The sequence below is a fragment of the Entelurus aequoreus genome, linkage group LG19 (genome assembly GCF_033978785.1).
Source record: "Entelurus aequoreus isolate RoL-2023_Sb linkage group LG19, RoL_Eaeq_v1.1, whole genome shotgun sequence".
Lineage (NCBI taxonomy): Eukaryota > Metazoa > Chordata > Actinopteri > Syngnathiformes > Syngnathidae > Entelurus > Entelurus aequoreus.
Genome location: NC_084749.1, coordinates 39,276,292 through 39,288,358, shown reverse-complemented (window position 1 = coordinate 39,288,358; position 12,067 = coordinate 39,276,292). Strand labels below are relative to the sequence as shown.

Sequence of the window (12,067 nt, the reverse complement as noted above, 5' to 3'; positions counted from 1 at the left end):
ATACTTGGTCTATAGATAGGCCTGGGCCTCGGGTGTAAGTTGTAACACTAACAGTAACAGTGCAAGACTAGTCCACAAGCTAAAACTAGTCTATAAATAAATAACATTTTACCATTCTGTATTCTGAAGGCGATCTATGTCGTGTGCTACTCCTGCATCAATATCAGCAGCGTCCTCCTGACCGTCACCGTCAGGTTCAAAGCGGTATGGCTCTATCCTTTGTTGCAGTTGGGCCTGGCCGAGTGGTCCTGCCACGGCCACGGCTGCCACGGCGCCTCTCACAGCATCTTCCCTATCTGAATCGCTCCCACTGCCCTCTAGTCCTTCACTCTCACTTTCCTCATCCACAAATCTTTCATCCTCGCTCAAATTAATGGGGAAATCGTCGCTTTCTCGGTCCGAATCGCTCTCGCTGCTGGTGACCATGATTGTAAACAATGTGCAGATGTGAGGAGCTCCACAACCGGTGACGTCACGCGCATATCGTCTGCTACTTCCGGTACAGGCAAGGCTTTTTTTATCAGCGACCAAAACTTGAGAACCTTATCGTCGATGTTCTCTACTAAATCCTTTCAGCTAAAATATGGCAATATCGCGAAATGATCAAGTATGACACATAGAATGGACCTGCTATCCCCGTTTAAATAAGAAAATCGCATTTCAGCAGGCCTTTAAACACTGGTTTTACATATATTATCAATAAATTCAACAAACAAGACAGAACACATGTGTTGCTGGTTGTTACACCTCAGAACTCTTTAGTTTTGTCCAGTACACAAAAGATAGTTTGTTTCTTCTTAAATTTAGAGGTAGCTCATTTGCTTCAATTAAGATGGCATTTGTTAGACTTGTTTTTGTTAACGTGTGTTGTTCTCCAATGAACACTTTACGACAGTTTTATGTTCCCCTTTACGGCTATTCATGCTGGAGGCGGGGCAGTGGGGGCTGCTGGGATATGGCACAAGATGGAGGGAACTATGTTGACATGTTGGCTGCCTCAGTGTCTGAATAAAACTCAATATACTTAATATACGTTGTGTCTACTAAGTCTATATCAACATTGGTAGCAGAGGATGGTTTGAAGATGGCTGCGAACTACAGAGTACCGCCGAAGTTTGACGAAACCAGGCCGTATGAATGTTGGAAAAATGAAGTTAACATATGGGCACGAGTTACCGAACTCGACAAGAAGAAGCAGGCGCTTGCTGTGGCTTTGGGTCTGGAAGGACGAGCCAAGGATATCGCTATGGAGATACCAGCAGACGACTTGGACAAAGACACTGGTATGGCGACATTACTAGCAAAACTGGACGGTGTGTTTCAGCTAGAAGAAAAGGACCGCGCGTACGAAGCGTATTCCCAGTTTGATCGTTTAATGAAAGACAGTTCCGTTTCAATGGCAGACTACATAATTGACTTTGAGCAGCGATACAACCGAATTAAAAAGTACGACATGGCGCTTCCAGATGCTGTGTTAGCCTTCAAGTTGTTGGACACGGCCTGCCTCGATGAGAAAAACAGACAACTTGCACTGACGGCGTGCCCCGACCTAAAGTTTGCGTCCATGAAGTCGGCACTCAAGCGGATTTTTGGAGCGAAAACGGCGCCAGGTTTGTCGCACGGGATTCAACTAAACCAAGATGCAGCTTTCTTCACTGAACAACGACAACGACAAGGACAGGGAAGACGGAACACGTTTCAACAGAAGAGTGAAAGGACACCGTTGCCGGGCACCAACCCATTGGATAAGTTCGGTAAGCGTTCAAGATGTGCCGTTTGTCAAAGCACATTTCATTGGGCCAAGGACTGTCCTTACAAGAAGAACGAACAAGTAAGACTAACAGAAGACGAAAATGTAGAAGAAGTTAACATAACGTTGTTGACAAATGACCCTATGTCTGACGCTGAGATTTTCATAACTGAATCCCTGGGATCAGCCATCATAGACACGGCATGCACTCGTACAGTATGTGGGGAGAAATGGCTTGACAGTTATGTTAGTTGTCTCAGTCAAGAGCAGACAGACAAAATGATGAGGACAGAAAACACCAGTTCAAGACCATTTCGTTTTGGAGATGGCAACTTAGTATATTCCACCAGAAAAGTGAAACTACCTGCCAAAATAGGACAAACAAAATGTCACATTGAGACAGAAGTGGTCAACGCTGACATTCCACTGCTGCTGAGTAAGTCCTCACTGAAGAAGGCAGGAACTGTTTTAGATATGGAGAATGACAGAGCAGTGATGTTTAAACAGCAGATTCCTCTTGAGTTCACCAGCTCAGGACACTACTGTGTGGACATAAGAGACAAAAACAGCACAACACAGCAAATGAAAGATGACGTGATACTTGCAGCGACAGCTGAAGATGAAGTCCTGACAGTGACAGAAAACATGTCTTCAGCCGAAAAGCGCAAAATCCTTCTCAAGCTACACAAACAGTTTGGCCACGCATCTGCAGACAGGCTGCAGAGGCTAATTCAAAGCTCGGGTAATAAAGACAAGGACTGCCTCACTATTTTGCAACAAATAGTGCATGATTGTGACATATGTCAGAGATACAGCAAAGCGAAGCCGAGGCCAGCTGTTGGTCTGCCTCTAGCTACCGAATATAATGAGACGGTGGCGGTGGACCTGCATGAGTTGGAGCCAGGAGTGTGGTATCTACATGTGATCGACCAATTCACCCGGTTCAGTGCAGGAAGCATTGTGAAGACAAAGAAGGCCTCTGAAATGGTCAACGCCCTCATCCACACATGGATAAGTGTTCACGGCCCTCCTCGTATTTTGTACAGCGACAACGGTGGAGAGTTCAATAATGAAGAGTTTCGTGACATGGCCGAAAACTTCAACATCGAGACGAGGACAACAGCAGGATACAGTCCCTGGAGCAACGGGCTGTTGGAGAGACACAATCAGACTCTCACCGACATCCTACTGAAGGTGAAACGGGAAAATGGATGTGACTGGCACACTGCCCTAGACTGGGCTCTTATGGCTAAGAACTGTATGCACAGTGTTCATGGTTATAGCCCACATCAACTGGTATTTGGTCAAAACCCTAACCTTCCCTCTGTATTAATTGATAAACTACCTGCACTCGAAGGCACTACTGTTAGTGCAAGGGTAGGACAACACATATCAGTGTTGCATGCTTCTAGGAAGGCTTTCACTGAAGCTGAATGTTCAGAGAGAATAAGGAGAGCGTTACGTAAGCAGCTCAGATCCACAGATGAAAAATATGAGACAGGAGACAAGGTCTATTACAAACGAGCTGACAGTACAGAGTGGAAGGGACCAGGGGTAGTTATTGGTCAGGATGGGGCTGTTGTATTTGTAAGACATGGTGGTATCCTTGTTAGAGTACATCACTTGAGGCTTAATAAGTTACACACAACTGCTCAAAGTGAGGTTCTCGATGACACAAACAGTGAGATAATTGTACAGAATCAAGCAGCAGACAGTGAAAACACAGATGTAGTGAACAGAGCCACAGGTGGCTCATTCAGTACACAAAACACAGATGCTGATAACGAACAGGAAAGTGACAGAGAGTCCAATGCAGGAGAGGGAGCTCATTCGTTAGTGACTCATAATGATGTAATTCAAACTCAAATGGAGCACAATGTCTATAATGATAACCCTGTTATTCCTGTGTCCAGTGTCAAGGTAAAAGCGGGACATACTGTAACCTTTATGAAAAGTGATGAAAGTGTTCTATGTAAAGCAAAAGTCCTAGGTAGAGCAGGCAAAGCCACAGGAGGGTATAAAAATTGGTATAACCTGCAATTTATTGAAAATGATGGGAGTCATGGTCAAAAAGAAGCTGTTGATCTGTCACGTGTGAATAGTCTCAGCATTGAGTCCGATTCAGAAGTCATGGATGCTGATGTACTTATAACAAAAGACATATCATTTGATGAAGCTAAACAAATAGAGATTGAAAACTGGAACAATAATAATGTTTTTGAAGAAGTTGAAGATACAGGCCAAAGATGTGTTTCCACCCGTTGGGTCTGTAGTCTAAAAGAAACTGAGAACGGTATTGTGCCTAAAGCTAGACTTGTAGCCAGGGGTTTTGAAGAGTTCAATATCCAACAGTTGCAAAAAGATTCACCAACCTGTGCTTCTGAATCCCTGAGGTTATTGCTAGCAGTGATTAGCCAAAATCAGTGGAAGGTCCATTCTATGGACATTAAATCTGCCTTTTTGCAAGGCATGGAGTTATCAAGGGACATTCATGTTCAACCCCCCCCAGAAGCAAACAGTAAAGGGGTGCTATGGAAACTTAAGAAATGTGTATATGGTCTTGCTGATGCATCACTTTATTGGTATAATAGAGTGAAAGAAATAATGCTGAGCACAAGTGGTAAAGTGTCACAAGTGGATCCTGCAGTCTTTTATTGGTTGGATGAACAATGCAAAGTTAAAGGGGTACTTGCATGTCATGTGGATGATTTTCTCTGGGCAGGTTCACAAAACTTTGTAACTGATGTGATTCCTCGACTGAAGTGTGCGTTCCGTGTGGGACGTGAGGAACATGATAATTTCTGCTATGTAGGAATGGACATTGCCACTGTAAATGGTGTAATTGAGATGAATCAGCAGGGCTATATTGACAACATGCAACACATAAACATGCAGCCAGCACGTGCTATACAGAGAGATTCAGCTCTTAGTGAAACGGAAAGAGAGCAGCTGAGATCAAAAATAGGACAAATTCTTTGGGTTGCAAAACAAACTAGACCTGATGTTATGTTTGACGCTTGTATTTTGGCATCTATTCTGAAAAATGCTACTGTGCAGTCCATTCATGATGCAAATAAGGTGATTCGTAAACTTAAAGCAGGAAAGGTTACTCTGAAATTTCAACATTTGGGTAATAGTGATGCTTTGAACTTGACTGTTTTCAGTGATGCCTCGCTGGGAAACTTGCCTGATGGAGGTACTCAAGGAGGGACATTGATCACTCTCATGGGGGAAAACGGGAAGTTTTCTCCTCTCTGTTGGCAATCTAAGAGGATCAGGCGTGTGGTGCGGAGCACCCTTGCGGGAGAGACACTCGCTATGTCGGATGGAATAGACAATGCTATTTTCCTTTCTACTCTTTTTTCGGAGCTCACTACTGGGACCACCAAATTAAATGCTCCCACGTTGGTCTGTGTGACTGACAATCACTCTCTTTATGATGCCCTTAAGTCCACTAAACAGGTCACAGAGAAGAGACTTCGGTTGGATATAAGCGGGATCAAGGAGCTCATTCAGAGTAAAACAATCAAAAAGGTGCTCTGGTCAGTGACAAAAGCTCAACTAGCTGACTGTCTGACGAAAAAGGGGGCATCATCCCTAGTGCTCTTGAAAGCACTATGTGAAGGACTGTGGAATCCACCCTAATTGGAATTCACCCTAATTGTTGTTAAAAAAAAAAAAAAAAAAAAAAAAAACACAGGCGAGAATGCTGATTGTATTTTGTTATTTTTCTTGAATGTTTTTCAATTGCCTTTTCCCTTGTTGCACTTGGCTTTTGTTTTTCTTATTTTAAAGAAAGAAGAGGGAGATTGTTAACGTGTGTTGTTCTCCAATGAACACTTTACGACAGTTTTATGTTCCCCTTTACGGCTATTCATGCTGGAGGCGGGGCAGTGGGGGCTGCTGGGATATGGCACAAGATGGAGGGAACTATGTTGACATGTTGGCTGCCTCAGTGTCTGAATAAAACTCAATATACTTAATATACGTTGTGTCTACTAAGTCTATATCAACAGTTTTAACTGCACCAATACTATTTTTTGCTTTGTATTGTATTCTGTCTACTTTTCCTAACATTGTCTTAGCGGCTGTTCCATAAACAATACACCCATAGTCCAAACATGCCCTGATCAGTGCCCTATAAATGCCCAACAATGACTGTTTATGGTGGCTTGTAGCTTGAGACTGACCTCATGAGATTCAGTACCTTCTTACACTTTCTCAATTTTATTGATATGTGTCTTCCAGAGACATCGTTCATCAAACCACAGCCCAAGATATTTAAACTATTTAACTCTCTTAATGATTGGTCCATATATAGTCAGTAGTGATGGGTCCGGCAACACAGATGCATCGGCGCATGCGTCGAGCTCATAGAGCGATACCCTGTGTCGGTGCGCGTATCGCTTTTAGAAAGTCACGTGACCGAACACGAGCTGTTTTGGTCACGTGACCGCTCATGAGCTGTTCCGGACACGTGACTGCTCATGAGCTGTTCCGGACACGTGACCGATACGCGAACTGCATCGCACTGACGCGTGCGCGCCAAACTGTGTTTATAAGGAAGCGGCGCAACTGTCAACGAGATGCACCTGGCAACAGAATCGGCGCACTTCTCTTGTTGGCCATTTATCATTTATCGTCGTCGATCATGGAGCAGCCTCAGGGAAAAAGAAAAAATTCCGCCGTGTGGGACTATTTTGATCAAATACCGGATAATAAGGTATTGGTGTTCATTTCCTTCTCGTTTCATCCTCTTCTCTCAAAGTTTCCACCTGATCTATTAGAATTCAAAATCTCTTCAAAATGATTCTTAGTTTACTATTCATATTTTCTGCAGGTTAAATGTCGCATTTGTACAACAGAATTGTCGTACATCAACAAATCCACCTTCTCAATGCTGAGGCATTATAGGGCCAGGCATGAAAATGAAGTTCCAGAGACACCCAGGATAAACTCAGGTATACAGCCATTCCACAACTTACTCAGTTTATTTTTTGAGAATAAATTCCCTTCTTCTTTTTCTCATTTTTAACCATCAAGCTACCAGGAAGCAGATGCTGGATGAGGCTCTGCTGAACTTCATTATGAAGGACTGCCAGCCCCTCAGCATTGTGGAGAGTGAAGGGTTCAGGGAACTGGTGCAGGTCCTTGAGCCATCATATGTTTTGCCTACCAGAAAGGTTTGTGTGGAAATTATCTAAAGTTGTAGTTGATACATCCAATTTATTTAATATTTAAATTGAATACGTTGAGTTGCTTTTGGTTTGACTTGGTGTTATTTTCAGACCATCAAAAAAAATGCTGGTGACAAAATATGAGGAGGAATGGGAACGAGTGAAATTGGAAGTACAGCAAGCTGTGGCAGTGAGTATAACAGTTGACATGTGGACATCTGTAAACATGGAGGCTTACTTGGCTCTTACTAGTGCGGTGGGTTAGCGCACATTTTTAGGCGTACCGTTACGGAGCGGATAAAAGCGCCAATTTTTTTACAGGCCTTCTTTATGACCTACTGAAGGATTTTAGAAGGGTACTCAAACTTAAATATTGAAAATACCCATATAGTGCACAAAATTGTTTAAAAAATGTTATTCCGGAGTCATAAAAGGTATATTGCTGATAAATTGTTGTTTTTTTCCACTTAGGAAGGTAAATTTGCTTTTAATTGGGTCCAGTGATGGATAAACATTCAAAATGATGTCTAAAATGCATTACCAAGGCACCTGGTACAGGTACATCCTCCATAAAGTCCTGTACAGTATAGGCGGAATTAAGAAAAAAGCTGAAAAAATGTCATGTTCTGCATGTAGTGTGGGTAAAGACATTCTCTATTCATTTTGTAATTAGAATTAATCATGAAGTTGTTCATAATCGCAACTACTGTTTCAATATACATTCACAACACCAGATGGCGATATATAAACTAGCCTGCATGATCACAATAAGTTCCAGCCTGATCACATGATCACTGTGCAGTTCAGCATCACACAGAGCTGCAATCAAGCAGGTGTTCATCAGGTAAATATAACAATAATAATGCTTTGAGAATGAGCTGTATGTTGCTTAACAAAGCATAAGGAAAGTTAAAAAGATTAGCTAGGCTACCTATTTTAGACATCTAATGTTATCAGCACATGTTTTTTTGCTGCAACCAAGGTTAAGATAGATGATGTAAACTAGTGACATCTTGAAAACCCAACTGTTTTTTACACCCACCATAACGGTAATTTATAATAAATTAGTTCTAATGTAGCCTAATGATATTTTAACTTTGTTAACTGGTTCCATTATTTGTGTGACAGTCAGTGGAGATTCAATGTGAAACTGCATGATCATAACCACAGCACTGCAATCAAAGAGAAGTGTACACAATCCAGGTAACAGCAATTCATTAATGAGACATTATTATTTATTATAAATTAGCACATCAGTCAGTGTTTTTGCAGCAACTAACTAGGTTACGATAGCTGGATTATGTGCAATCTAGAATACAAGTAGTAGTTGGGCACCCATAAAGGTACAGTAATTTAACATTGTTCAGGTGGAATGCTATAGGTAATGTACATGTTTCATGATTGCAATGCATTATCTTGTGTCTGTCAGTCAGGCCTCAACATGAAACTGAATTCAGATGAAAGCTAAGCAGCATGAACAATGCAGTAGAGCCTCACACAAAGTTGCAACCCAACAAGTATTCACAATTCAGGTAAATAACATGAATTAATTCACAACAGTGCTGTGTCATGTTCCAAAGAGAAAAAGCTAAGTTTATTGTATTAACTTGATTAATTGGTTCATTTTTTGTGTGAAAGTGTGTGAGGCCTCAACATGGAACTGAACTGGGATCGCTGCATCATTTGCCAGAAGGACACCACGGAAGCCTTAAAATGTCCCTTGAAAAGCAATGTGAAATCTGAGGATGATAAAATAAGTGCCTATAGATCCTTTCTGACAAATGTAGAGCAATTTCGTGCTATTGATGCTCTTCCAACCAAACTTTATTTTGAGGATGATCAAACTGCAAGCAATTTTGCATCACATTCTGCATCATGGCACCACACTTGCCATACGAAATTTGGCAATTTTTTTCTGGCACGAGCAAAAGAGAGAAAGGAAAAAGAAAAGAGACAGCAAAATTCTGATGACCCTGATGTCTCTGAAGGGAAAAAGCTAAAGCGCAAAAGACTAGATGTTCAAAAGTGTTTCTTCTGTGAGTGGCACAGATCAAGGTGCTCTCCATGAAGTGTCAACTTTTGATACGGATAAGAGCATCCGAACTATGATAACTGAACTCAGTGACAACACGCTAATGGCCAGACTAGGGATTGGGGGAGATTTAATGGCAATGGAGGCAAAGTATCATTTGCCATGCCTGATCAAGTTAAAAAATCGCTACCGAAGTCTAACTCGGAAGTCACGCCAATCTCCAGAAAACACTGATGAGAAAATGAATGAGTCTCGCACTTTCATAGAACTCATAAACTTCATTGAAAAAACTGTTGATTCTGGAGTTCTTATCTTCAAGATGTCTGAGATCCATTCTCTGTACGTAAGTCGCCTTGAGGAGCTGGGGATCAAGAAACAAGTTAACAAAACCAGACTCAAGGATCATTTACTTGAGCACTTCCCTGAGGCACAAGAACAGTGTGATGGGAGGAACACACTTCTTATTTTTAAAGAAGGAATGAAAAATATGTTACAGGAAGCTTTACAGAAGCGCAATTTTGACAAAGATGCTCTTATTATTTCAAAAGCAGCAAAGATTATCAGAAACGACATATTCAACCATGTGGGATTCCAATTCACTGGCTCCTTCCCCGAAAAATGTCAGGAAAATGTGCTACCTTCTAGCCTCAAGTCTCTGGTCTCCATGATTCTGAATGGGTCCAACATCAAAAATCAAGAGAAATGTGATTCTCAGGCTTGTCTAACCATTGCACAGTGCATCATGTACCATACAAAGAAAAGGGCATTGCCCACAGCAGTGAAGACCAGACACACTATGGAACGTGAACCACCACTCCCAATTTATATAGGTATCAATGTACATACCCAAACAAGAAGCAAGAAACTTGTCCAGCAGCTGTACAATTTGGGCTTAAGTATTTCTTATGACAGGGTGATCCAAATCGAAGACTGGCTGGCAACTACAACATGTGAAGGCTTTGAAAAAGATGGCGTTGTGGTTCCTGCGTGTCTCTGGAAAGGGTTGTTCACAGTCGGTGCACTTGACAACCTTGACCTTGCCTGTTTCACGTGCAGATTACTTCATAGTGTAGTAAGAAGAGTCATCCAGGCCATTGGTCCTCAGCCCCCATGCTGATCATGTGCACCAGCTGACTTGCCCCTTTAATTTATTTTTGGCCTCAATCAGAGTTCTAACATTATAATTGCATTAAAGGTTTTATGGATAATACTTCATGTGCTGGGTCTTGAATCATCATCTGAAAATGATACGTTTTGCTATTTCCGTCCATAATGAGGCCTTATTTGAAAGCCAAATGGTTCATAATGGAATCAAATATTGGCATTCTGGCTGTTCTGGGATGTGAAGACACTACCTGTAGACACCCTGTGCAAGTATGATGTAAAAACTAGCAGCAGGAGGACACATGACAAGAATTAGTCCTTTTTTAGTATAGGCGTTTTTTGCAGTTATTGATCAAAATAACTTATGTGCACTATAAAGGTATTTTCAATATTTAAGTTTGAGTACCCTTCTAAAATCCTTCAGTAGGTCATAAAGAAGGCCCATAAAAAATTTGGCGCTTTTATCCGCTCCGTAACGGTAATGTCACTAAGCCACCAGACTATACCTGTCACTACATAAATGATATATTGCAGTTGTGTACATCTGTGTTGGGTGTGCAATACTTTCCACAAATTTGGCCCAGGTCAAAAGGGACATGATGGCAGACTCGGCCATAACTAATAAAGTAAAGTGTTTTGTGACCGACGCAGCACCAAACATGATTGCATCCACTAGACAGCTCCAAATTCGACACTCAATTTGCATTGCACATAGTCTTAATTTATTAGTTAGAAAATCATGTGACCAGATCCCCACACTTGCATCCATCAGACACAAAGCCAGGCACATTGTCACATACTTCAGATCGAGCACTACAGCTAAGGAGAAGCTTGCTCAAGTGCAGCAACAGATGGGACGGCCAACCCTGAAACTCATCAATGAGGTGGCAACACGCTGGAACAGCACATATGAAATGCTGTCAAGGCTACATGATGAGAAGGAGTCAGTGTGGGTATCTCTGGCCTCTCTAAAAACAGATTTGACTCCACTTACAGCTGATGAGTTTGACATCGTAGGAGAAACACTTATTGTGCTTGCTCCTTTCCATCCAGCCACAGTGGAGTTGTCTGAGGAGAGGCGAGTGTCAGGGTCAAAGGTCCTCCCGATGATGAAAATGCTCTACCTTGCACTAGAGCAAAGTGCTTCAACCTTGCAAACACAGGCAGCCAAAAACTCCATGAAAATTTGAAGCGTCGAGTCACAGACACTGCTTCCAATCTGGAGTCATTAAGTGTGTTGACCCTAGCAACACTTTTTGACCCCAGATATAAATCACTCGGGTTCCGCAGTTCTTTTAAATTAAATGACGCCATCGTTCGCCTACGCTCCGAATGTGCGTCTGTCATCGGACGCACAAATGAGCCCCTGCCAGGACCATCTGCAGAACAGCTGTCTGCACCCACTTCAGGCATTTATTCAGCATTATTTGTTTGTTGTTGTTTGAAATCATGTAATAAAATGCATATTTTTTGTTTTTAAGATAACCTTTGGAAACATCTGGATATGGAAGTGGGAAGGCAGACAAAAAACTCTACTGCAGATGCCATACAAGAGGTCCAACGTTACCTGGCAGAGGGAAATGTAGCTAGGTCCCAGGACCCATTGAAATACTGGGACCAACAGAAGACCACCTTCCCAAACCTCTTCCAGCTATCACTTCATTTCCTCTGCACTCCCGCCTCCTCTGTGCCCTGTGAGCGGGTATTTTCTACAGCTGGAGAAATTATAACCAAAAAGAGAAATCGTTTAAAATTTAATACTTTGGAAAAACTGTTTTTTTTTAATAACAATATGTAAAAAAAAAAAATCATCATTTACAACACATTCTCTTAGATTTCCATGTTCTGATACAGTGGTTCTCAAATGGGGGTACGCTTACCCCTGGGGGTACTTGAAGGTATGCCAAGGGGTACGTGAGATTTTTTCGGTAGGTTGGAGTTCAAATCCCAGCCAAGTCATACCAAAGACTATAAAAATGGGACCCATAACCTCCCTGCTTGGCA

The 12,067-nt window shown here is 42.0% G+C and overlaps 1 protein-coding gene across 1 annotated transcript; it reads left to right on the top strand.

Annotated features, from left to right (window-relative positions):
- The first annotated feature begins 1,547 nt into the window (after positions 1–1,547).
- LOC133635366 (uncharacterized) lies at positions 1,548–5,717 on the top strand. The gene is made up of 2 exons (XM_062028505.1): positions 1,548–2,944; positions 4,915–5,717. Exons 1-2 carry the CDS (start codon positions 1,565–1,567, stop codon positions 4,915–4,917), a joined length of 1,383 nt encoding a protein of 460 aa, XP_061884489.1. The 5' UTR covers positions 1,548–1,564; the 3' UTR covers positions 4,918–5,717.
- The last annotated feature ends 6,350 nt before the right edge of the window (positions 5,718–12,067 follow it).